The following is a 27,295-nucleotide window of genomic DNA, read 5'->3' on the forward strand; positions in this document are numbered from 1 at the left end:
TTTAAGAAAATACACATCATGCGATTTTATCCATAGGTCATCATGTCATATGAGAAGAGTAAAGTCAACCATTTAGTTCTTCAGCACTCCGTAAACCAAATGAATAGTGCTTTATACATTCGATACTAACTATCGGGTTAAAGATGGGAACTTTGGGATCACCCGCAACTAATTCACTGCCATATGATGATTTGTCCAAATGTATACGCTACAACCTTCAAGAGGATATATTGCTATGTACAACACACTTCAAATCTACAGCAGGATAGAAGGATCACTTGGAACTTCAGTCTCACCCAGCATATCATCATTTTTATGTATGAGGAGCATCAGGTCTGATCGGCTTATTAAATTGCACCAGTATCATCGTCATGTTGTCCAATCCCTCTTCACTAATGGTGGATGGTGCCAGACACCGGTCCAACACTCTTTCACATACTGCAGACAGGCAGCTCTCCTGCAGTTAGCAACATAGGCACCAGAAAAAGTATTATGATAAATAAAACAAAATATACTTCTGGCAAATAAAACTGCTTTATTCCATTATGTATAAAGCCTAAGATACACTATTTGGCCAAAAAACAAAAGTCCATTTCATGAGCTCGGTTACTGAGACCATCAAGTGTTGAAGTTAGCCTCAATCAAGGTCACTGACGTTACAGCTTCGGATAATTGGTTTATGTTGGACATAAGGTTCCGAGAAAGATACTCTTAAAGTGATCAAAAATAACATAGAATAAGGTCCTCACCGTTTTTATATGCTCAGTGATGAAATCCACCAGTTGCTGGTTTATCATGCAATCCCTGGTAAAAAGTATCAGAATAGACACCTATAAGTACACGAGTATTTCAAATGGACACATACTATGGCAAGCATGAGTTCTCAATCTGATTCTATTAGAATCTCTAAGCAAGGAGCACTCGACTATGTAGAAAAACACCTTACGGTTATAAATGTTATAAGCCACAATGAAACATAATTCTTGAACTGGTAGATGATGATGATAACGGCACAACAGGTAATAACCAAACATGAGAAATTTATTACAGTCCAATGAAGTACATAGACAAAATAATGCTGAATGTTCAAACACAAACACTTGACTGATACTATCCAATGAATCTTTTGCCGCTATTGAGCTCTAATTTAATATACATCAACTGTTCTATTTGTAAGAGAAGAGAATTCATAGGCACACAAATAGCTGAGAAATTTATTATGAATTATAAACATATAATTTAGTGTGAGTAGTTTGATACTTCGATGTGCTAGAAACATGAAAGACAATAGTATTACTATCTTCTTTAAATTGTGGATGGACACTAGAGTATTGATAACATTATAACCGTGGCTTATGGTCTATCAACTATTTAAATGAAGGCATGTCAATGTTGCAATTGAAACACGATATATATGATTGTTGGAAATCTCATTATAAGAATAGTTATAGTAGATTTAGTTGTCTTGGATTTACAATTGCTAAAGAGGTGCTGAAAAGGCATACCAGACTCCATCACATGCTAAAATGAGAAATTCATCATCATCGCATAGCTCCACCTACAGCGAAGGCCAACAAATGACATACCGAGATTTATAATAGAACTCATGATAATATGGTGGATCATAGTTCAAATGGTTCTAAATTTAATCACTATTGGAAGCGGAACTGTGGTATACTCACAATGTTTATGTCTGGATTGCATGTCACAACTTGCTTCTCAGCAGGTAAAAACTTATTTTGCTTGAATTCCATGTCGCCTGCCATAAGTTTGCTTCTCAAGAGTAAAACATATGATAAGGCAGCCTACAAATTTTATTAAAAAACACTGAGGAAGTACCAATTGCTCTAGTGAGGTTTAAGCTTCCATTTATTCGTCCTGCTTGAATAAAACCACCTGCTTTTACGATCCTTTCCTTCTCCTCAACAAGATATGGTTTGTGGTCTGTTGACAAACTAATTGCCTATAGAGAACAAACAGAAGTAAGACTACACAATTGAGGCATATTTTTTGTCTATGATGTAATTTTGAAGCACATGAAAACACAAATCAGTAGAAAGAGATTCTCTTAGTGACAAACCCGACCCTTCCTCGAGAGTACACAACGAGAATCACCAGCATTTGCAACAATGAGTTGGTTGTTTCTGATGACTGCCACACAAGCTGTGCTTCCAGATGTCGGTCCAGAGAAATCAGAATGTGGTCCCTGACAAAGAGTTCTTTTGAGTCACAAGATTCCTAATGGATCCACTTAACTTGCAAATAGTACTTTACGCCTTTTCAAGATTCAGTCTAACAACTAGCACCGACAAGAACAAGATCTTGAGTATGAAACATGGACAAGGACAATGGACACAGAAAAAAAGGAACCAATATGACAAAACTTTAGAAACTAGGACAAGGTAATTAATACTAATGCATTTTCTACCACTCTAATTTATATTCAGCATGTATGTAATATTTAGAAAATTTATGGTGGGAACATATGAAAATTAGAAAAACAACAAACAATCACTTGCCAAATTCTTCTACCATTTTTGCCAGATATTGAGTATACATACCATAGTAAATTAGTAGTGCAAGATAACATACAAATTGCCTCAGTCTGTATAGAAGCCTTGTGTACATAAATATAAGCCTTCTAACAAAATTTAGGAATATAATGCAAAGATGATACACGATTTAAGTTCTGCACCTGCCAATAAGAATCAGTCTCCTTTTTCCTCTATTATGCATCATATACTCCTAACTTTGAATAATAATTTTTGTTCCATGAAACTCGAATTGAAGTGACATACCTGGTACACACCAAAAACTAGTACGTCTTAAGTTAACATAAGTATACGCATGTAGTATATTTTAAAGTATCACACTGTTCTGGTAATTACCCAACAAATCTGGGTTTGCAATACGGATAGACCTTTTTCTAAAATGTATGTTCTATGAAGCATTTCATTTCTACATCTTTACCATCACAATATTTTAGCTTTATAAAATCTCTGTCAAAACAAAATTCAGAAATTTCATGTGAAAAAAGTAAATGCATAATCTTGTGCTTCTCACTTATATTGGACATATAAAAGCAACCAACTTCCAAACAGGGAAATCTGATGAACAAGGACTCATCAGACACTTCAGACCAAGTGAATTATAGGCCAAAGGAACAACTTTAATGGACATGTTCAATTTTAGGAGAGGCCAAACCCAGACAAGTGACCTACAGCAATATCACAAACCACAGAAGTCAGTTTGAGGTGTGACATATCGTGGGAAAATTAGAGCTCAATTATCTCTCAATCTCTTTCTCTGTTCTTTCACTCCTTTGATCTCTCTTCCCAATGTACTGCCCCTCCTTTCTCAAAGTTTGTATTTCTATCTTCAACAACAGCACAACATTTTAAATTTTCATCCGAAAAACATGTTATACAATTCCTTGACAACCAAGACCCTAAACATTGTAAAACACTTTGTCAACTGCAGAGACAGCTCAAACAAATCAAACAACTACTGTTGAAAAGTTGGCTTCAGCCAAAATCTCCTAAAATACTTTCCCATCCTTTTATAGCTTCAACAGCTCATTTAGGTATTAAAAAAAAAATCTTGAAACTTTGGCTTCCCTGAGAACAATTCAACCATTATATAAAATACAACTAAGATGGATGACAAAGAAAAATGCTTTCACAGACTCCACAGCTGTACTTTTTTTGGATTCTTCATTCGTGCACATATATTACAGCACAAAAGGAACTTCAGACCCACATAATTAAAAGACAATCCTTCCAAAAACAAAACAAGCAAAGTATTCAAGATATGGCATCCCCAGCATATTAAATGAAACAATATAACATCTTGAACAAAGTTAAAGAAGATCATCAGAGTAATATATCACCTCCTCATATGCCCATTCATCTAAATGTTCACTGGAATAACCACCCCTTGGGGACCATATCAATCCTTCAATTAAACCTGTGAACTTGTCCATTTTGTCCCCCAGTACAGCTAATTCCCTCCATCCTCTCTGTCCTTTCATCATCTCATCCATTCTGAATCAAAACAAGAATCATATGTATGACATACCATATGTTCTCTTGTCACATTACATGCTTTATGACATACCATATGTGGCCTAAAACTGAATTTTTTATCTCAACTCAAAACTACAGATATTGGAAGACAATAGTAGCATCATATGTTACCTTAAAAATGCTTTTTGTACTGAAGCAGATAAATCACCACCCAACTGAGGCTCATACTTGAGAATTTGAGTGTGCAGGTATTTTGCACAGAATTTGGCTACTACTTTTCCTGAAACAACATATTACCTCAGTAAGAATTGGTTAATAGTTGCAATATTACTACATCTGAGATAAAAAAGACAAGGAAAACAAGTGGTGAAGCAGAGTCACTGTACAAATCAAATCTAGTATAGAAAATCATTTCTTGTAGTGAGGAAAATACAACAACACGCACCAAGTAACAGGACACTATGAGTCTGACAATCACAACCTTAACATAGAAGGAACTGTTTGTGTAGACAAATTATATTAGTTTTCAGGTCATCTAGGCTCTTGTATAGAGGATTCAATTATGTCAGAAAATGTCACCAGTGTCTCAAATGTAAAGAAAAGTGAAGCAATAATAGTGAATTGGATTACAGATGTGCATTTTCAGTCAAGTTTGAGCTCTCTAAAGTAAATATAAGCAATTATTCTGATAAAGTTGTAAGTAATAACAATTTAGTTTAGCCAATTTTCAATACAAGCATTACCATGATTACTAATCCTTGCAACTACAATTTATTGATTTATAGACCATATTTGTCAAGCATTTCTACTATAGCTATGTTAAATGCCCAAAATTAATTTTGCATGACATCGTGTTCCTTTCATTACTTTATGTATAGTCGTATAACAGCACAACCCACGTCAGCAATGAAGACCAATCTGACCGATGTATCGTGTCTCAGGGGTCACTCACACCTCGCCAACTGCGCAGCTCCCACATCATCCGTAGAGTTATCATGGGTGACTTAGTCCCTTGTTTCTCTTGTCGCCACGTGGCGGATAAGCCTTGAGTGCTCGACAAGTTGAAAGTAGGAGAATATAAAGAATTCCGACGGCCGTCCGCACAAGTCAGCGGGAAGAGAGAAAAAATAATGTGGCGAATTTCCAAAAAATCTATTATTTTCATAATTCATTATAATTAAATCTATTATTTCCAAAAAACATTATAATTAAATCAGTTTAGACCATAAAAAAATCCTTATGCGCAATTCTCCCAATATAATATATTATATTATATAATAGTCTAATTTTTGTAAAACTTTGAAACTCGAATATCAATGCAAATTATCTATTTAAACAACAAAACTTATTCATCATATTTCCCTCCAAACCAAAGTAAATAACTGAGCAAGTTGTGTTTAGTGTTTAGTATGTACTCATAGTCAGGCAACTAAATTTGACAAAAAGTGTTTCTAAATAACATGTAGCAAAAAAGCCTCCAATAAGAGTTCATTTGTGTGTGCAATGGAAGGATGTTGTCTGTAGCAGCAGAGCATGTCACAACCTTTGTAGCACACGAAGCCTTTGCAATGAAAAAGAACCTAAGCCAACCTCCACATGTGAAGAGTTGCTTGAGTGTGACTCAGCCTAGCATGCATGGGAACCTTTATGGCAAGCCACACGTCACCACATGCCAACTAGTGCATCAATCGTAGGCTCCATTTGAGCAAATCGGACAATGTAAAAGACAACCTCGGAATCGACCACTAAAAGTTGTAAACATGTACATGATAAAGTTTTCAACACTAGACTAGATAACTATATCTTAATTGTCCTCCAAAACTTCTACCAAGAGAACAGCCATTATACTTTTACCCTTCACCTAAATTCTTAAAGATTTCCTGGAAGATCATCTTCAAGGTTAAGATATATCTAAATTAGGCTATGTCACAGTCAAATTGGGAGATTGCAAAAAGACGAGATCGACGAATACATTAGAATATTTTATGTAAATGCTTTCCCAGCCCTCCATCTCCATGTTATTAAAATTTTGAAGTTCTCTCCATGAAGGAGCCCAATTTGAGTATATCGACAATCATGTGCATAAGTTGCCATTTCAGTAATATGAGAATGGAAACTAGGTCACAGACCAAACTATAATTAGGAACACTATCTTGTATCAGACAAAACAAATGGCATTCATAAAGCTCATGAGTTGTAATGACTGTTACAGAACAATCATTTTGCTAATTCAAGACTCTTTATGCTTTCACTTGAATGTTTGTCCAGGCTTAAGATTATAGTTCTCTGGCAAGGTGTTATAAATGCCATACGTGAACTTCGCCTAAACCATGCCAGTTCAAGATCAAATCAGTCATCTAATGTGATACACAACGTGAGCCAACAATTTAATTATATAATAAGGCATCTCAAAAGTTTACAAGACTACTTTGACATTGATCATCAAACAAATGAATAAATGCACAGACCACCATCTTCAAGTCAGATTCTGAGCTTAATTTAAAGAAAATGCTGGATGCAAAACAAGTGACAAAGTGAATAAAAAAGACTCCAAAAAATCAAGAAGCATAATGTCACAAAGGATTTTATAATAAGGTTACCAGTGAAGACTCCAAAAAAATTCATTCAAACATAAAAAGTATGCAACCTTTCTGGAAAGTTGTACATTTAGATAATGACAATTAAAAGCACAACATGCTTTGTCAATTAACATTTACAAATTGAATGCAGTGGCTTACTTCTTTTTCTGACATTAATACCTTGAGAATCAATTTGATTCCACCTCGAATTAGGTACATGTTTATCATGCTAGTTCAGAAATTACATTGGGTTCATCATGCGGTGAGGGTGATCACCTTTGGTCAATAAAGTTTTACCTCTAATAAACCCAAACTGCCCAACTTACAGCCTTAATCTGTGCTTTATGGAATATTTCTCCTAACATGTCTAGACAACAAAGCTTTAATATGTTGTGAATCATGAGAAATATTTTCTGCACCATATAAAAACGACTCACTTGGTTCCTAAAGTTGTAGAGCATCTTACTAATTTAGGATACAATCAGTCTCAAATAAAAAATGTCAAAGATTGAGAATAGTATATAGAACACCAATGAGAAAATTCTCAAAATAATGGTTCCAACAAATTTCTCTAATTTTACAATTCACCTTCAAGGATTTAGCTACATCTTAAATTGCATCAAAACATAATCTGCTATTTTTTAACTATTAATACATACAAATAGACTAAGGATTTAATGATGTTGTAGCATTTGGGGTTAGTAGAAAAAAATTGTTAGAGCACAAAGCGTGTTGTACTACATCACAAACTAATAAATTTCATATTGTTGCTAAAATGCATTAAAAGGGAGGGGGGAAAAACACTCCAGAAAACTGAAATAAGCTGCACTTATTGTAACCTAAAGCATATCCAAAACGCCAAATTCACCAAGACTGACTACCAGTTTGGAACTAGGTTTCCAGGATCATCCCCAGATAAACTACTAATCCAGACACTAGACTAAATCCGTACCATGGATTAAGAAATGAAGCGGCTTTCCATCTACCGGAGCCTAGAGGCACTCAAGAAGGAACACATTCAGAAACCCTAGGCAAAAAACCAGTTCACAGCGAGCAATAAAGAAGCAAAAAAAAAAAAAAAGACGACGACGAGAATCACCTGTTGGCACCACTTGGCGAGCACATGGAGGCGGAGCATCCGCTGCTGAGTCTTGGCGATGAACTTGAGGAGGTCTATCTTCTTCTCGGAGTCGGATCGCTGGTCCTCCGGCGCCCGGGACCGCTCCACCAGCTCCTTGAGGGCGAGGTAGGAATCCTCCGCGGCTCGTCGCACAAGGGCGGAGAACTCCACCGTCTGCTGCCCCAGTTCCGCCGCCATCGCCCTCCGCTCCGGCGCCCAAAGTTTGGGGCGGAGGGGGGGGGGGCGCTAGGGTTTCGACGGCCCGGCTCGAATCCGGGCGCCGCGGGTGCAAAACGAAGGAAGGCGAGATCGAATTCGCAGCTCCAAGTTGGAGGGCGGAGGAACCGACCAAATACAGTGTGCAAAGACCGGAGAGAGAGAGAGACAGGCTATTTGGTACGTGCGGGTTTGGGTTTACGACAAATAGGAACGGGGGAAGTCGGTCCAAATGTGATCTATGTGGCCGCAACTTCATCATAAAAATCTTTTTCTTACATCTGATAATCTACTCGCAAATCATACCTGCTATACAATTGGAGGAAAACGATCGGTCCGCAAGAAGCTCAGTATAACCTCCAACAATAACGAGGGCAGACTTCTGTCTCAAATTAACCGGTGGGGAAATCCTTTCTTTTATTTTGCCCCCAGATAAATATTTCTTGTCTGCTACACGTCGCACTAAATGACTCACCCTCGCACCCATCTCTCTCATGCGCTCCACGTCTCATCTCTAGTTATATTCAGCCATGCGGGACTCTGGGTGCGTGAATTATTTTGACTCTGCCTGTTGACAAGACTAAATCACCCCTGAAACCTTGATGGGTGTTGGTGTAAACAACTTTTTTAGTCGTGGCCTTGGGGCCGACGCGACTTGTTCGGGGAGGTCCGAATGGCGGGGATCTTGTGTGGCGTCCCTTGAGGTCTCCCGGCGGGTGGTCGGGTCGGGATGTCGCGTCGGGTGGAGAGCTTTACCGCAGTGTCGGGAAGAGGCGACGTCATCTCGCACCTGCACATAGGTCGGGTCGGAAGCTCGGCTCGACCCCTCCGACGGTCAAGTCAACGATGTGGAAAAGGTTTTGGAGGAAGAGATGCCTCCGAGTGCGTTGTGCTTGTCTTTTCTCCCCTTGTTCGTTTAGAACTCTGGGGTATTTATAGATGAGTTTGATGTTATCTGATGTGGCTGCTAGCAGGAGTAGGACCGTACCTCCGATGGCGTCTGACATCGCCACTGGGGTTGCGTGGAGAACCGAACTGCCGCAGGGTATGGGCGAGCTTCGGCCGACGTCCCCCTCTACCTTGGTCGAGCGCGCGGGGTCAGATGGTTCAGTCGTTGTTTGGGAGCGGGTGACACTGGCGCATATCAAGTCGGCGTTAATACGCATTTCCTCGGGCAGGACGTCGCCCAGGTATGGCTGACGTCATGGCGCATTACATCGCCATTTTTACCCTTATCATATTCCCCCCCCCCGAAAGGAGTTATGCATCGGTTGTCGTACGCAGGGGGTCCGATGCATGGCTTCTTTCTTCAGGTGGGCTGGTTCCGCAGACCCGAGGAGCACGACGTAGGTGGGCTGGCCGCGCGGGTGTGTCTTGGGCAACATGGGGCCGAGGTGCACAACTCAATCGGGAAGCCAAGCAGAGATCGGGGTCTCGGAGAGCGTGCGATCGGGGAGCACGGTGTAGGCGGGCAGGTCGTGCAAGCGTGGTCTCGGGCAACGTGTAACCGAGGAGCACGACGCAGGCGGGCAGGGCGCACAGGTGTGGTCTCGGGCAACACGTAGCCGAGGAGCACGGCGCAGGCGAGCTGAACGCGCAAGCGTGGTCCCGAGTAACATGCAACTGAGGAGCACGACTCAGTCGGACAGGCCGAGCAGAGGTGGACTCGGGGGTCATGAAGCCGAGGAGCACGACGCAGGTGGGCAGGCCGCACAGGGGTGTCTCGGAGAGTATGGAGCCGAGGAGCACAACGCAGGCGGACAGGCCGCGCAGGTGTGGTCTCACGGAACATGGAGCCAAGGAGCACGACACAAGTGGGCTGGCCGCGCAGGTGTGGTTTCGGGGAGCATGGAGCCGAGGAGCACGACGCAGGCGGGCTGGCCGCGTAGGTGTGGTCTCGGGCAACATGCGGTCGAGGTGCACAACTCAATCGGGAAGCCGAGCAGAGATCGGGGTCTCGGAGAGCATGCGACCGGGGAGCACGGCGCAGGCGGGCAGGTCGCGCAGGAGTGGTCTCGGGCAACGTGTAATCGAGGAGCACGACGTAGGTAGGCAGGCTGCGCAGGTGTGGTCTCGGGTAACACGCAGCCAAGGAGCACGGCGCAGGTGGGCTGAACGCGTAGGCGTGGTCCCGAGTAACATGCAACCGAGGAGCACGACTTAGTCGGACAGGCCGAGTAGAGGTGGACTCGGGGGTCATGGAGCCGAGGAGCACGACGCAGGCGGGCAGGCCGCGCAGGGGTGTCTCGGAGAGTATGGAGTCGAGGAGCACGATGCATGCGGGCAGGCCGCGCAGGTGTGTCTCGGGAAGCACGAAGCCAAAGAGCACGACGCAAGCGGGCAGGCCACGCAGGTGTGTCTCGGAGAGTATGGAGCCGAGAAGCTGCTCGTGCCATTTTCCCTCCTTGTCCATTTAGTAGTAGCGGGGGTGGAGAACTACCGTTTTTTACTTATTTTCTTAGGGGGAGCGGGTTGCTTTTACCACACGCTTTCGGGCGTTGAGATCGAGGCGTCAGTGCGCTGTTGCTTCAGCGGGGCTGCCACATCAGGCTTTCATTAAGGCGGAGCATTTTTTGGCATTTCTGACGCGACGTGACGGTTATGCATGTGCGTGGGTGGGCTGCCGCCTATTCTCGGGAGGCGAACGGGCACTAGTTCTGGCAGGATATCTCCTTTAAATAGCGGATGCCCGGCTTCGATTTTATCTTTTGTCGCAGAGTCTCCTTCTTCAGGTCCTGTCGTCCCCTTTTCCGTTTTCTTCCCCGCTTCCTGGGTCGTCCTTCCTTTCCTCGTAGCTCCTCTCCGTTAAGGTCAGTTGAGATGTTATCTTCTTCTCCCCCTCCTTCTTCCCCTTCCCATGTAGCTGAGGGGGGACGTCCTCCGACGTCTCCCGTGGAATCCTCTGATGGGGAGGCGACGCGGGCCCTGGAGGCCTTGATGTGGCCGCACGACGATGACTCCACCGTGAGTGGGTCACTGTTGGGGGGACTCCGGGAGCACTATAGTATCCCGGAGGACCACATCCTTAGTGCCCCTGAACCGGGACAACGGGCGTATGACCCGGTTCCGCAGGGTTTCGCGCTGACCCTAGACGCCCTGGAGGTGAGTCTGCACTTTCCTCTTCACCCACTAATCGTGTCTTGTATTTCCTTCTGGCGAATTTCGCCGTCCCAGGTGGCGCCGAACTCCTGGCGTTACCTGGTGGTGTTCCTAGGGGAATGTCACTACGCCAAAATCACCCCCACCCTCTGTTGGGAAATCTTGGGGGCGACATCACATGCGTAGCGGAAGAACAAGAAAACAAAATCCCCGATTCCCAAATAGATGTTCGTCGTCGTGCGAAGATTTGTGCGTAAAATCCACGAAACTTAAAACTGCGTATAGAGTAGATTGTGTTACCAAAGGAGATCGTATATCCATGTTTCCTTGCAGATCCTTAGGAGAGGGTGAAGGAGGTCAAGCGTCCTCCTCTCTAGCGGTGATCCACACAGCAGGGTTGCGACGACGCTCCTTAAAACTCCAAGCCTGCTTTGAGGTGGAGAGGGAGAGGAGAATAGGAAAGGCAAGCAAAGACTCTAGCCTATGAGGCTCTGAATCCCTCCTATTTATAGAGGCCCCCTGTCAAACCCTAATGGGTCCTCCCCTAGTGGGTATTGGATCTGCATCCAATAAGACAAGGGCTCCGTCGGATATCTCATATCCGAACCTCTACTCATCGCAATGCCTATGTGTGTGACCCTCTAGGCCCAATATCGAGCTGGCCATGAGTCATACCTGTCAGAACTCCTTCTAACTCAGTGAATTATTATCTCTGTAATAATTCACTCGACTCATCGATTATGGACGTACTAGGCCACTACGCCGTAGTCCCCAAACGATACAGGGGAATCCAATCCATTGGACCTGTTTGTCCTTAGTTACCGTGTACCTATAATCCCTCATCCATCTAATATCCCAGAGACTGTATATCGAGCATTGTGTTGTCAGACCCATACGGTTTCTACTCGAGTCTCGCTATAATCGGATTCTCCGGGAGAACTCTTTCTCTCTCAACCCGAATGACCCTGGCCAGGGATTTGTCTAGGCAAGAACATATGAGATATTCCTCTCATGACGCCGAGAGTGGATGATCCTCTATTGACACTCAATAGCCCTCGTAAGGTCGACTACCACTCCCAATAACCAGTTGTACTAGATCTGGGACAGCCAAACCTATAAGTCTGGTATTAAAGAGTGGAGCACTCATACAGGACATCCTTGGTGTCTCAAGTCTAAGGACCAGATACACCACTAGGACTACGGAATTGTTGTCTGACAATAAGGCATCATCAACAATCCAGCATTCCGTAAGCGGATCAATCAGTGAACTCATTCTCCAATGAGCACCTGTATTGTATCCTTAGTGTCCCTACACGAGCAGCTATGAGACCAACTGCATCCATCATATAGACGGGTATACAGCACACCAGTCTGTCCGGTTATCACGATATCCCTCTCGAGTAACCTATGACCGAGATTATTTAGGATATGTGTTTAAAGGTGAATCGATCTCATTATCGTGATCTCATCACGATCCGATTCCCATTGCACAAATCCAAGACATATATATATATATATATATATATATATATATATATATATATATATATATATATATATATATATATATATATATATATATATATATATATATATATATATATATATATATATATATGCAATAGTTATAAAGTGATATAAGCCAAAATATAATAAGCAAAAAAATTCTGTATCAAGTCACACGTGCCATCACTCACGTGATTGGCTTGCTGGGCACCTATGACTAGCACCCTCAACCTGTTTCGTTCTTGTTATCGCCTCTCCAAGGGGCTCGGGGGATACTTTCTATCCACCCGGGAAGGGTTCCGAGTTGGAGGGGGGGGGGGGGGGGGGGGGGCCTTCTAACAACAAAGGGTGGAAGGAGAGATTCTTTTATGTTAGTCGGGCAAGGGATTGGGGCTTCGGAGTACGGTGGTCCGCAAAGGCGATCGATAATACCGTTCCGACCCTGAGCGAGGCAGAGTGCCGAGATCTGGGGAGGCTCAAAGAGGTTCTCCCCAGCTCCTAGGTCCTCTGGAGCATGACCAAGTGGTGGCCGGTCGAGGCGGGCCTTAGTTCGATGCCTCGGGGTACGTTAGTAGTGTTTCAGTTCGGACATGCCAGGGCTTAATCTTGGTGCTGACACGCTTTCCCCGTTTTCTGTATAGATGGTGAATCTCCGATCACTCCTAGGCGGTCAGGCGCCTCCGACTCTGCCTTCAGCGACGTCGGTCGACCCGCTGCCCGGCTCGGAGGGCGCTCCCCTGTAGGTCGAGGCCGTGCGCCCTCGGAAGAAGGCGAAGGCAGCGGCTCCCGCGGGGACTGAAGCGGGTCCCTCTCGAGGTGAGGCCGGGTCCAGCCAACAGGTGGCTGGGAAGGGCCCTCGCCCTCCCAGCGTGCGCGACCTGTGCCGGTTAACTACCAGGGACGAGGAGCCGTTCCTGGCGCGAATGGTGGGCGAGATTGCGACCGGGGAGGCAGGCGATCCCTTGGTTGCCCGCTGGGGAGGTCTGTCCCGGGGGGACAAGGTGTGGGTCGGAGGGGACTCCTCCGCGGCCTTTCTCCGAGGGGCTCTACATCCCGACGTGGCTCGGGATCTGTACACTTAGCCCTCGGGGGCTCTCCTCGATAAGTCTGCCAAGTCCTTGGTTTGGGTAAATGCTTCTCCTCCCACCTTGAGGCTGCTCCCCTGACGCTGTTATTCCTGACCCGACTTTTTTCCTATAGGGTCTCCATTACGCGACGGCCCTGATGGACAGGGTGCGCGACGCCGGCCGGGTCATTGGGGACCTTATCAAGCGCAACGCCGAGCTTCACCGACAGGTCGAGGAGGCTCGAGCCGGAGCTGGGCTGGAGGCCATGGCGGCTGCTGGGAAGCGCACGGCGGAAGCGGAGGCGGAGGCGGCCCGTCTCAAGTCGGAGCTCAAGGCGTCCAAGACCATGAATAACGACCTCTAAAAAACTATAAGGCTAGAGCGGACCGAGCTTCATTTGTTGAAGACGGAGGTGGGCACCCTTAGCAAAAAACTAGAGGAGGCGAAGGTGGAGGCGAGGGCGGCTTCTGAGGCGCTTACCGAGGAGGCTCGTCTCCGACCCAAGAAGGACCGAGAATTAATAGCGACTTACAAGAAGTCCGAGGGGTTCGAACTCGGGCTGGCGTGTACGGGGCGGGTTTCTTTTAAATATGGATATCGGATCGCCACGGCCCGCTTCCATTCGCGCCACCCAGGCCTCGAGGTGGAGGAGGATCCCTTTACCTCCCATCCCGAGGATCTTGAGGTGGATATGCCCGAGGACGTTCCTTTCGACGACCGGCCGGACCCCCCGCAGGAATGAGAGGAGTGTTTTGTCTCCGAGATGTTGGTCGGTCTGTGGGTCGGGGGTAGGGTCCTGTAAGTCGGAGTCAAGTCCTGTAAGTCGAGGTCAAGTCTTGTAAGTTGTCTTTTTCTTGAAATAAAAGAAGGTTTTCTCTTCTCTCGTGTATTTGCTCGTCTTCTTCTTCTTCCCCTAGGAAAAAGCTTCTTCTTCTTCGAAAGAAAATTTTCTTTTTCCTTGGACGAAAGACTTCCTCTTTTTTAGACGAAAAGCTTCTTCTTTCACTAGGCGAAAAAGAAAAAAAAGCTTCTTCTTTCTCAGACGAAAATCTTCTTAAGGTTCTGGACGTTCCATGTTCTCGGCAAAGAAGAACCCTCCATTGTCGCGAGTTGGTACGTACCCGGTCGGATTACCTCGATGACCCGTTAATGTCCTTCCCATTTGAGAGCCAGCTTCCCCCTTGCTCGGGTCGAGTCGCTGACCTCGGTCTTGCGCAGGACTAGGTCGTTTAACTTAATTGGTCGGGGTCGTACCTTCCTATTGTAGACCTTTGCAACAGCTCTTTTATACGAGAGAGCCTTTAAGTGCGCATCGGCACGTCGCTCCTTGAGCATGTCGAGGCTGGCTCGAAGTCCTTCGTTTGAGGTTTCCTCATCATAGTTTCTTGCTCGAAGGGTGGCAATGGCTACCTCGGGCGACAGGATAGCTTCGGTTCCGAACGCTAAGCTGTAGGGGGACTCTCCAATCGCGATCTTGGGGGTGGTGCGTAATGACCATAAGACGCTTGGGAGTTCGTCCGTCCAGGCCGATCGGGCTACGGACACCCTTCTTTTGAGCCCGTCTAGAATGGACCGATTGGTTACCTCCGCTAGCCCGTTCATCTGAGGGTAAGCCACCGAGCTGAACCTTAACTTGATACCGTGGCTGTCACAGAATTGCCGGAATCTTCTACCGGCGAACTAAGGCCCGTTATCAGTAATGATGGTTTTGGGCAGGCCGAACCGGGTCACCAGGTTCCTCCACACGAACTTTTCAATTTGACGCTCCGCTATCGTCGCCAACGGTTCGGCCTCAACCCACTTCGTGAAAAAATCCACTCCCACGATGATGTACTTCCGCTGACCTGCGGTTGGCGGGAAGGGTCCGAGCAGGTCCAAACCCCACTGCGCGAATGGCCATGCACAATCGATGGGGTGAGTGGGACCGCCGACTGCTGGGGCGTGTTTTTGGCAAGAACTGCACCGCTGCACATAAGCCTTCGCGTCCCGGCACATGGTCGGCCAGTAGTAACCTTAGCGAAGTATTTTGTGTGCCAGGGTTCGCCCGCCGATGTGTTCCCCACAGACTCCCTCGTGGATCTCGGCCTGAACCGTCTGAGCTTCGTCGGGCTCCAAACATCGTAGGAGGGGGTATGTAAAGGACCGCTTATAGAGACGTCCACTCACCTCGGAGTACCACGCATGCGTACGACGCAGGTGCCGAGCCGCAACCTCATCGGGAGGAAGGGTCCCGTCTCGTTTAAAGCGTAGTAGCTCATGTACCCATGTGGTCGGCATGCTGCCTGAGGCCGCGGCTGCTATTTCGAATGCACGGGTGGGGAGCTCCTCGACCTCGGGCCGGGCTTCAGAGGCCGGCCTTGACGCCAGCCTAGCTAGCGCGTCGGCCCGCCCGTTCTCTTCCCTCGGAATATTAGATAATGTAAAATGAGGGAATTTGGCGATTAGGTTCCTCACCTGTGCTAGGTACTTTGCCATGGTTGGGTCCCGAGCCTCGTATCCGCCGCTGAGTTGCTCGGCTACTAGCTGTGAGTCGGTGAGGACATGTATGGTAGCCACTTGCATTTTGAGGGCCAACCCGAGTCCTGCCAGGAGCGTCTTGTATTCTGCCTCGTTATTGGTGGCTTAGAACCCAAAGCGGAGGGAGCGCTCGAACAAGCGTCCGTCGCGAGCTAGCAGCACAAGCCCTGCGCCGGCACCCTTTGAATTGGCTGATCCGTCCACGTGTAGGACCCATGCTTCGGGAGGTTGCACGAGATCCCCGTCCGCGACCTGGGTTAATTCAGCGATGAAGTCGGCCACGGACTGGACTTTAATGGCGGTCCTGGGCACGTATCGTATGTCATGTTCGCTGAGCTCCACCGCCCATTTGAGGAGCCACCCTGCAACATCAAATTTAGATAAGACTTACCGAAGCGGTTGGTCGGTGATGACCTCCACCGGGTGAGCCTGGAAATAGGGGCGTAACTTCCGGGTTGACAGCACAAGCGCGAGCGCGAGCTTCTCAATCGGCAGGTAATGCTCGTCGGGCCCGCTTAGGACATGGATGACATAGTAGATCGGAAGCTATTCGTCGGAATTTTCTTTGATCAGAATGGAACTGACTGTGTGCTGGGAGGCAGCCAGGTAGAGGCCCGGCTTCTCACCGGGAGAAACTGAGGCAAGCCGGGGGAGGTTGGCCAAGGTCTGCTTTATTTGTTTGAAGGCTTCCTCGCACTCCGCCGTCCACTGAAAATTCTTTGGGCTCTTTAGCGCCCTGAAGAAGGGGAGGCAGCGATCGCCCGACCGGGCGAGGAAACGAGACATGACGACGAGCCTCCCGTTGAGGCGCTGCAGGTCTTTGATCGTCCGAGGCGACTGCATGTTGATGATTGCCTGGACCTTCTCTGGGTTGGCGTCAATTCCTTTTTCGTGAATGATGAACCCGAGGAACTTCCCTGAGGTGACGCCAAAAGCACACTTCGCGGGGTTCAGTCGCATGCCGAACTTGCGCAGTGTGGCGAATGCCTCGGTCAGGTCGGCAAGGTGGGCTCCCGCCTCTTGGCTTTTTACAATCATGTCGTCCACGTAAACTTCCATGTTCCGCCCGATCTGATAGGCGAACATTTTGTTCACTGTTCTCTGGTATGTTGCCCCAGCATTTTTTAACCCGAAAGGCATGACCTTGTAAAAGTATACCCCTTGGTCGGTGAGAAAGGCTGTATGCTCTTGGTCTTCGGGCACTATTCTGATTTGGTTGTATCCCGAGAAGGCGTCCATAAAGGAGAGGTGGGCGTGTCCAACCGTCGCGTCGACCAACTGGTCGACCTTCGGAAGGGGGTAGTAGTCTTTTGGGCATGCATTGTTGAGACTGGTGTAATCAACGCACATTGGATTTTTTCACGAGAACTACATTGGATAGCCATTGTGGGTACCTGGCTTCTTCTATGAAGCCTACCGCTAAGAGTCGGCCCACTTCTCCTCGTATGGCGAGTTGCCGATCAGGGGCCTACCGTCTGGGTTTCTGTTTTACCGGGCGAGCATCAGGCGAAATGTTGAGGCGATGTTGTGCAACCTCCGGATCGACGCCCGTCATATCAGATGGGGACCAGGAGAAGATGTCGGCGTTTTCCCGCAGGAGGCCGACGAGCTGCTTTCGTTCCCGCTCGGGCAGCTCCGAACCGATCTTGACCGTCTGATCAGGCCGAGCTTCTAGCGGTGGTACGTCGACGGTGGATCCCCTTGGCTCGGGATGGGGGGTCGGTTCTTCGTCTCCCTAGGATCCTCCAGCGGTGGTTCGACCCTTGCCCTCTTGTGTAACGAGACGACGGTCAGGTAGCAGTGCCTGGACTCTCGGGGGCTTCTCGTGACTTCCCCGACCCTGGCGTGAGTTGGGAACTTGATAGTTTGGTAGTAAGTTGAGACGACGACTCTGACCTTGTTGAGGGTTGGTCGGCCGAGGATGGCGTTGTACGCGGTGGGGAGGTCGATCACTAGAAAAGTGGTTATTACTGTCTTCGACCTTGGCGGGGCCCCTAAGATTAAGGGCAGAGTGATAGCCCCCAGCGGCGAGATTGAATCCCCGATAAATCCAGTGAGCGCCGAGCACATCAGCTTCATATTCTCCCTAGCCAAGCCGAGCTTCTGGAAGGCGTCGAAGTAAAGTATGTCGGCTGAGCTTCCGGTATCGACCATGATCCTTCTTACTTGTGCATTGGCGATCCTGGCCGATATCACAAGCGCGTCGTCATGCTCGGGTTGTTCGGAGGCTCCGGTCGGGAAAGTGATCTCGGGCTCAAGCCCGTGTCTGGGAGCTTCGGTCTGGGCGGCTCTGGCGTATGCCTTTCTTCCCGTCATGGAACCTCCGCCAGATGTAGGACCGCCAGCTATTAAGTCGACGTGTCGCTCGATGGGGCCCTCTGGGCGTGGCGACAGCTCCTTGTCCGGTCGAAGGTACTAGCCAAGATGCCCTCTACGAATGAGTTCCTCGATCTGCTTTTTCAATTCACGACACTGTTCGGTGTCATGCCCATGCTGCCGATAGAAGCGGCAATATTTTGATCGGTCTGCAAGCTCTTGCGGGCTCCTCATCGGGTGAGGATCTTTGAGTAGTCCCTTCTCCCTTATGTGGAGTAATATTTCTGTTCGGGACGAGTTCAAGGCAGGGAGAGGAGGCCTTGGGTCGGGTCTGTCCATCTTATGCCGGGACGCGGCGGGTTGTTGCTGCTGGGGCGGCTCCGACATAACCTTTTTGTGCTCCTCCCGCCTCCCGGCCATCCATGTCTCGACGGCGATAAATTGGCTTGCATGCTGAAGCATTTCGGGCACCGCGGTGGGGGGTCGCTCCACAAGAGACCAAAAGAACCTGGAAGGCCGCAGGCCTACCATGAATGCCTGTATCAACAGAGAGGGGTGAGCGTCGGACAGTCCCCGAATTTGTGTCGTAAAGCGGTTCACGAAATGAGAGAGGGGCTCGTCCTCCCTTTGGTTGAGTCCGAGGAGCAACGCCATAGACGGCTTTGGTCGAGCGTAAGCCAGGAAGGTGAGCTCGAAACTTCTGGCAAGTTGGTCGAAGGAGGCGATGGTCCCGACCTTCAGGTCGCTGTACCACACGCGGGCTGGCCCCCGTAGGGTTGTTGGGAATGTCTTGCACATCAAGGCGTCAGAAGTCCCATATAGCGCCATCTGGGTGTGAAAAGCGGCAACATGGTCCGCTGGGTCAGCGGTGCCGTCATATGGATCCAGCGAAGGGAGCCGGAAATGCGGGGGAATCGCTTGATCTTGTATCTCGGGGACGAACGGGGATCCTTGCTATCCGTCCGCCCCGAGCTCTCCTTTTGACTTATAGACTTCCTATTGTACTTCGTCGAGTCGTTGACTAACGAGGCGCAACTGGGCCCGCAGGGCATTTGTCGAGTCGGCAGATGGAGCGTCGGGCTCGGGGCGACTCGCCGTGTCTTCCGCCTCCCGGTTCCCGGGCTGGGCTATCGGATTCTGAGGCGGAGTGGGGAGCTCGGGAAGTGGCACATGAGTCCTAGTGGGGGCCTCCTGTTGTTGCAAAGGTCGGGTCATATGCGGGGGTGTCGGTTGGGAGACGAGCGGGATGATGGTCTGCACCATGCCCGTCAGAGCTCGGACTTGATGAGCGAGGTCGTGAAAGGCCTCGGATGATACCGGCGATGGGCCTGTGTGTGCGCCATCGGGAGGTGACAAGCCCGGGTCATTGAACAACCGTCATTAGCGTTCTGACGTTGCGGTGAGATGTTCGTCTCGGGATCCATCGTGTGGGGGGTGTTCCCCCGGAGTGGTCATCGTGGGCGGCCCGACAGCCACGGGTTCGTCAGAGTGGATTCGCAGATCGTTCGACATTCGGACAGGCCCTCCTTCTAGCGCCAATCTGTTGGTGTAAACAACTTTTTTAGCCGTGGCCTTGGGGCCGACGCGGCTTGTTCGGGGGGTCCGAATGGCGGGGATCTTACATGGCGTCCCTTGAGGCAGCATCGGGAAGAGGCGACGTCGTCTCGCACCTGCACACAGGTCGGGTCGGAAGCTCGGCCCGACCCCTCCGATGATCAAGTCAGCGATGTGGAGAAGGTTTTGGAGGAAGAGATGCCTCCGAGTGCGTTGTGCTTGTCTTTTCTCCCCTTGTTCGTTTAGAACTCTGGGGTATTTATAGATGAGTTTGATGTTACCTGATGTGGCTTCCAGCAGGAGTAGGACTGTACCTCCGATGGCGTCTGACATCGCCACTGGGGTTGCGTGGAGAACCGAACTGTCATAGGGTATGGGCGAGCTTCGGCCGACGTCCCCCTCTACCTCGGCCGAGCGCGCGGGGTCAGACGATTCAGTCGTTGTCTGGGAGCGAGTGACGCTGGCGCATATCAAGTTGGCGTTAATACGCATTTCCTCGGGCAGGACGTCGCCCAGGTATGACTGACGTCATGGCGCATTACATCGCCATTTTTACCCTTATCAATGGGGATAGTTGATTTGTGGACACGTGTATGTGGATTTCACCATCGGGCATGAAGTGACTCTTACGTTAACACGTCTTGCTTATTGCGCCTGCACCAACTGAACTCTCCCTGAACCGACTCTCATAACTTCAGCGACCCCGGAGAAAGAGAGAGGGCGAATCACGAAAAGGTGGCGGAAACAACTAAGAAATCAGTCTTGTCTTCAAGCCCAGAGTAGCGAGTCAACCTCTGCTAATGCAATAAGGTAATAACTTATTATATCGATTTGGAAATGAATACAAAAATACCCATTTTCAATATAAAATCTCTAAAATATAAGAAAAGAATGTGTCGTATGATAAAAATATACATCATAATGGGAAATAATGACACTTTCTAGAACTTAACGGGGAATCTAGAACTTAACGGGGAATAATTTCATCATAATGGAAAATAATGACACTTTCTAGAACTTAACGGGGAATAATTTTCCATAAGAGCGAACGCTGCATGATATATATATGAGCTCTATAACGTGGAGGAACGCCGATCTCTCTCTTCTCCTCCTTGTGCAATCTTCTGCCCTTTAGAGGTACGCCGATCTCTCTCTTCTCCTCTAGTTTCCCTCTCAATTGTGTTCTGTTCGTTCTTTCTCGAGTTTGATTTATCAGATTTATAAATTTTGATTCTTGATTAGTGTTTTCAACTTGATTAAAGAAAAAGTAACACATAAAAACTAAATCAACTTCAACTACTATCTTGATGCAATAACAAGATGATAATGCTTAACCATCTTGCTAAATGGGGCTGCATTTTAGGTTGAATTGCATCCCCAGATCACATCAAATCGGAGATAATTTAATTAATGATCTAGGTCAGATCAAGTCCCTTGGGTGTCAACTATGCCTATATTGAATTAAATTAGGAATAATCTAACCTAATCCCATCAAATATAATTGTGCAAGTTTTTACTTTTAGATGTGCACCAATTTATCAATAAAAGGATTAGTAATTATAGAACTTCATTTAAAGTGCAGGTTCCTAGTTTCACTCTTCTATTTCTTATGAATGCAACTGCAGCTACAGAGAGGATAATTTTAATTTTTAAATTTTTTTTATATATAATTCAAAATTTATAAACCTTAATATCATTTGACTAATATTTATATATATATAATAAATTGATAAAAGATAGAAGATATACCTTATTTGAAATGGAGTTCCCTCTATCTTCCCACTGCTAGACTCCTCTCCACTAGTGATAAATAAAATAGGAGCCTGACCTCCTCGGGAAGGAAGAGGAGCAAAGCCATTAGGAGGAGAAGATTTCCCCTAAGGAAATTTTTAAAAATCACTTTTTATATAAATAAATAAATAAATAAATAAATAAATTTAATTCTTAACTTGCCCAAACCAATAAGAAAATAGAATTTAGATATTTTCTTAGTCATAAATTTTTTAATTATTTCCTTAATCATATTGCACAAACAAACAAATGGATCAATACAAATAAGGAAGATCTAATTAAGGTAATTTTAAATTATAAATGAATGGAAATAATCAGGATGACTACATTAATTGTGTGAAGGGGGTGGTGTAACAATCTACTTCTAGTTCTACACGAGCCCTATATGAATGACTAAAAGTAAACAATCTTTAAAATAAAATATGCTAATTTACTAAATAAAATAATAAACTTTTCCTTGTATATAGTAATTTGAATATTTATATATAATTATAATATCTAACTAAAAGAAAAATACAAAGTCCAAATTTTATACATATAAAAATATTCATAAGTCATCGTTCATATTTATGTTGGCATGGGCTCACACATGCTTATTTCCATACCAAATCACTTGGATGGACTACTAGTATCCTCACATACAAAATAGAATATATAGTAGATAATCACTCGGTAAGTATAAGTTTTTATAGCTTTATTTAGGTGAGCATAATACATTTAACGGTAAATACCTTATCTTTAATTTCTTTAGCAAGCATAACCTAATAACATAGTATATACAAAATCAATAGATAAATTTATACGTCAGAATAATTTAAAATATTTATATGCATATATAAAAATTATAGCATACTAATGAACTTTTATAACCATATATCATTATATATATATATATATATATATATATATATATATATATATATATATATATATATATATATATATATATATATATATATATATATATATATATATATATATATATATATATATATATATGCATCAACAACACACCTTATGAAATTTAATCTAGCAACAAAACCCAATTAATTGAAACACAAAACCTATGCGGGGGGGCTATTAATTGTACCTTTCACATAAAATAGACCTATGGAATACATATCCAGTGTCCTTGTAGATCTTTAGAATTTACACTTATTTCTTAACATTTGAGGGTCTTTCTCATCAATTTTTTCTAGCAATCTTTTACCTAATCAGAACAGCTATTCTAACTAGAGAGGCAGCATAGGGCACAATTAATTTCCTTGCATTAGGGGTTTATATTGTAGTCAAGCCTGGCTTCTTCATGAGGATTGATCAAAGATCAAGCTTTGTGTCAAAGGTCTGATCAAACCATCAAATTCTAGTTTGGAATCGACCTTACTGTAGCTCAAGAGCCAGAACAATGGGAAAAAGATTGGCTATGCATCGAAGAAAGCTCTCATCATGAATGATGATAATTCTTCTTTGTGAGGCTCTATTGCAGATGTAGAGGACAGCAATAGTCAAGTGGCACGGTCCAAACGATCAAAGCTTCTCTTCTCATGGAGCAGCTCCTGCGGGAGTTCAATCTTTGATGATTCAAAGCCAACTGTCTTTCTCTATTTCTAGGAGAGATCGACTATTTTCTCTCTGCAGAAGAATATCTCTATGCATAGAAAGAAACATGTACTTTAGCTATCATCTTCACTCTGCAGCACATGCATATGACCTATAGATAATTATAGATAATTAAACCTACCCTGAGTTTTTTTGTTTCTTCTTTCTCTTTCAATTATGTATCTATTTTGTAGATAATTAATTAAACCCACCTTAGGCATGCTAACCGGTAATGTTTATGCAATCTTGTGATGATCATATACAGAAAAGGAGAAGCCTTCCGACGTGCCCAAAAGCCTAACTCGCCGAAGCATGACACCTCTCGTCCTCCCTTTCTTGTTGGTTTTCTCCACCATTGCTTTCTTGCTGGTTTTCTCCACCACTGCTGCGTCCAATTATGATTATTTTCACTTAGTTCTTCAGGTAAGTCTAATTTTTTCTTTATCTTGTTGTTCTTCTCTATATTGATCGTTTGATTTGAAACATCTAGTGGCCTGGATCATTTTGCAACGTCAACCGTTGCTGTCCTATGAGTACGGGGTATCCGGAAAAAAATTTTACCATCCATGGCCTTTGGCCTGCTTTTCGCAATGGAATTATTCCATCTTGTGACAAGAATATGCCATCAGCTTCTAAATACAACCGACGTAAGGTATGTTTAGCTCTGACACAGACTACTCTATCGTAAAGTTACCTTGCAAAATGAGAGTGTGAGTCGTTCATCGTTTTTTTTTTTCGTTGTCTTTGATTGCAGATGAACCCTTTGATTGGCGAGATGATTAAACATTGGCATAGTTTTCGTTGTCCTAGTAGCGATGGCCACTCATTTTGGCGTCATGAATGGGATAAGCATGGCACGTGTTCCATGTCCAGGTTCGATCAAGTTTCTTACTTCACAGCAGCCCTCAAACTCAAGGAAACAGTTGATATTCTCTCTTATCTAAAGGCGGAAGGTATTTTTCCTAATAACCGTAAGTATAAAAAGAATCATATCTTCGATATCCTCATAAGGAAAATAGGGTATAAACCAGCAATCCAGTGCAACACAAAATCGGGGAAGCAGCAGCTGTATCAGGTTCATATCTGCGTCAACAAATTAGGAAAGCAATTTATCAACTGTAAAGTTTCTATTAAAAGAAAATGTACTTCCCCTGAGATTGTATTTCCTCGCTTCCCAGTTTTCTGATATATCAAATAGAAGAAATCATGGTTGACATCCAAAACAATTGAAATCATGTGCCAATTTGAATACTTCTGGTTAAACCAATGTATGTGTTATTAATGTTCCTTGGTATAGAAGAACATACAGTTCAATGTTTTCTCGTCTTTGTTGCCATGAATTATACATTCTTATTCTTTGGTATTTGTGGCTCAAATATGTTTGTTGAATTGGTGTTGTTATTATGAAGCTTGATTGATCATATGGAGCAAATAAGAAAAGATTTTCGTCAGATTTTTACTGATCTGATTGTTCTCTATCAACAAAAAATGTTGCGAGTTGCAGACTGTCATAAGTCCGCTACTTTCATTGCATCGATCTAAAGCTCTTCCCATCAAAACACAAACACCATTGCATTACATAATCTTATTCAGAATCTTCAGAATCTTCATAATCGTCGGAATCTTCGGAATCTTCGGAATCTTCAGAATCTTCGAAATCGTTGTAAACCTCTCCATCACACTCAGATCCTTCATCATGTTCTTCCTCTTCCTTCTTCTCCTCCTTCAGTGCACATTTGGGGTGGAGACCGAAACTGCACATGGAGCACAAGTAGCACCATCCACTTCCAATCTTGTGGCAGTCACCACACCTATACAGGCCGTGCAGGCAGCTCCACTCCAACTTCCCATGCTTGTGTTGCTCATGCTTCCTCTTCTCAGGCCATCCCTTTGCCATCTCGTCTATCTTCTGGTCCAACTCCTTGATCCTCTCTTCGCTGAACGGGTAGGCATCGGCTCCATGGGTCGCCAACGAATACATGGCGTTCCTTGTGATAGTTCGACCTGTAGGACCAATGGCAACCAGGGAGGGGTAGGGGATATCGACTCCGAAAGTGCGTTCCAAAGATTTCTTCCTCTCATCACCGAACGGCAGCGACAACCATGGCATGCCAGAGAAAAACTGATCAAAGGAATCCTGATCTTTGTCCATCGAGATGTTGACCACCTCGAAAGCACTATCCATGCGCTTGATCTTGTGATATTCCTCGATCAGATGGGGAAGAAATCCGCGACATGTACCGGACCTACGAATCGAGAAGAAGAGGAGGATGGTCTTGCCAACGAGCTCCTTCACCGGAACCTGTGAAGCACAATGATGAGAGATTAGCCATCGACAATGCCCATCTGTGGATTCACTATATGATTGATTCATTACCTTCAACCCTTCTTTCCCAATAACATAATCGAGGTCCCCAGCAACAAGAAGAGATTCCAGTGTCTGTGCCATCTCTACCTCCTTGATCCTCTCTTCACTGAACGGGTAGGCATCGGCTCCATACATCTTCAACGAAGTTGCGGCGTTCTCTGTGATCGTTTGACCTGTAGGACCAATGACAACCAGGGCGTTGACGTAATGAGCTTCTAAAGTGTTCTCCAACCATCTTATTCTCTCATCATCCACCGGCACCGCCAACCAAGGCATGCGTAAGAAGAACTCGAAAGCACCCGAATCCATATAGCCCCCCATAGGGACGAAGATCACCTCGAAAGACTGTCCATGCGCTTGATCTTGTGATATGCCTCGATCAGCATGGGAAGAAATTTCTGGCATTGAAACGAATCACTCATTGCAAAGAAGAAGAGGATGGTCTTGCCAACAAGCTCCTTCACTGGAACCTGTCAAACACAATGATGAGGGGTTAGCCATTGACAATACCAAGCTGTGGATTCACTATATGCTCGATTCATTACCTTCAAGCCTTCTTTCCCAATGACATAATCGAGGTCCCCAGCAACAAGAAGAGATTCCAGTGTTTGTGCGGCCTTTGCCTTCTCTGGCAATAAATCCAGTTGCTCCTTAGAGAACGGGAATGCTTCCCATGCTAAAACTCCATACTTGGAGATGAGCCTATCGTAATTTTTAAGCATAATCTTCCCATCGGCACCGATCACAAGCACGGTTGGTAATTGGAAGGGCCAGAGCTCAAAGTAGCGGACAAGCTTCTCACAGCCCTCGTCTTCGAAAGGAATCGCGAGCCATGGCATGCTTGCCAGGCCTTGTTCATAGGATGATTTATCATCCTCTAATGGCACCAGCACAACTTCGAAGCTCTCCCCGGCTTCCTTAAGCTTCCTATAGATTTCAGCCAGCACCAGAGTCAACTTATCGGGACCGCCGTATTTATCAGGAATATTAATCCAGAAGTAAAAAGCCACAATCTTTCCTTCGAGATCCGACACGGCAACCTGCTTCAATTTAGCGTAGATTAGATGGTGGTAGTAAGCTGGCGGATCAAGAATGTAGTTTAATTCTCTTCCTACAAGGAGATCATCGATTACCTTGGATCCATCATTGGAGATCAAGTAGTCCCGGGACTGCGAAACCAACAGACTTCGAAGACTCCGTTCCTTCTTAGCAGCCGCCTCCAACTCGTAGAACCTCTTAACAGTAAATGGATACCCGTTTACACCATATTTTGCCACAGCTCGGAGACCTTCTTCGTTAACGACCATGCCAATAGCGGCATCATAGATGACAAGCTGAGCGGGATAATACTCCTCGAAACTGCCGAAATGATCATGTAGTCTTTCGCGTGTGTCGGAGTCCGCAAATGGGACTGCCAACCATGGCATATCTGAGAAGTACCTATTGAAGGTCTCCTCGCATGAATCACATGACACGAAGACAATCTCGAAATCGCGGCCCTCCGAGGACAGCTGATTGTATACTTTGATCAGATCATC

The 27,295-nt window shown here is 45.7% G+C and overlaps 3 protein-coding genes across 3 annotated transcripts in view; all 3 read right to left on the bottom strand.

Annotated features, from left to right (window-relative positions):
* LOC135666520 (probable protein phosphatase 2C 11) lies at positions 1 to 8,126 on the bottom strand. The gene is made up of 9 exons (XM_065178109.1): positions 7,704 to 8,126; positions 4,197 to 4,305; positions 3,890 to 4,043; positions 2,081 to 2,206; positions 1,840 to 1,963; positions 1,683 to 1,759; positions 1,506 to 1,558; positions 750 to 804; positions 1 to 457 (listed from the first exon to the last, which is right to left on the bottom strand). The coding sequence occupies exons 3-9, from the start codon at positions 4,040 to 4,042 to the stop codon at positions 314 to 316; spliced, it is 732 nt and encodes a 243-aa protein (XP_065034181.1). The 5' UTR covers position 4,043; positions 4,197 to 4,305; positions 7,704 to 8,126; the 3' UTR covers positions 1 to 313.
* Positions 8,127 to 18,544: 10,418 nt separating this feature from the next.
* Positions 18,545 to 19,273, bottom strand: LOC135666480 (uncharacterized). Its single transcript, XM_065178050.1, has one exon. The coding sequence runs from the start codon at positions 19,271 to 19,273 to the stop codon at positions 18,545 to 18,547; it is 729 nt and encodes a 242-aa protein (XP_065034122.1).
* Positions 19,274 to 24,974: 5,701 nt separating this feature from the next.
* The window catches only part of LOC135666481 (probable nucleoredoxin 1-1), a 2,961-nt gene continuing 640 nt past the window's right edge, over positions 24,975 to 27,295 (bottom strand). The window contains exons 2-4 of the mRNA XM_065178051.1: positions 26,891 to 27,295; positions 26,303 to 26,797; positions 24,975 to 25,691 (exon numbers count right to left, since the gene is read on the bottom strand). The exon at positions 26,891 to 27,295 is cut by the window's right edge and continues 75 nt beyond it. Of these exons, the coding sequence (XP_065034123.1) occupies positions 24,975 to 25,691; positions 26,303 to 26,797; positions 26,891 to 27,295 (1,617 nt within the window). The remainder of the gene's footprint in view (positions 25,692 to 26,302; positions 26,798 to 26,890) is intronic.

The sequence above is a fragment of the Musa acuminata genome, unplaced genomic scaffold, assembly GCF_036884655.1.
Source record: "Musa acuminata AAA Group cultivar baxijiao unplaced genomic scaffold, Cavendish_Baxijiao_AAA HiC_scaffold_1104, whole genome shotgun sequence".
NCBI classification, from domain to species: domain Eukaryota; kingdom Viridiplantae; phylum Streptophyta; class Magnoliopsida; order Zingiberales; family Musaceae; genus Musa; species Musa acuminata.

Coding starts and splice junctions, on each gene's coding strand:
- LOC135666480 (XM_065178050.1), bottom strand. CDS start 19,273: ATGGCGCTATATGGGACTTCTGACGCCTTGATGTGCAAGACATTCCCA.
- LOC135666520 (XM_065178109.1), bottom strand. CDS start 4,042: ATGGATGAGATGATGAAAGGACAGAGAGGATGGAGGGAATTAGCTGTA. Junction 1,760..1,839: donor AAACCTCACTAGAGCAATTG/GTACTTCCTCAG, acceptor AACTTATGGCAG/GCGACATGGAATTCAAGCAA. Junction 458..749: donor TCACTGAGCATATAAAAACG/GTGAGGACCTTA, acceptor TGCTAACTGCAG/GAGAGCTGCCTGTCTGCAGT.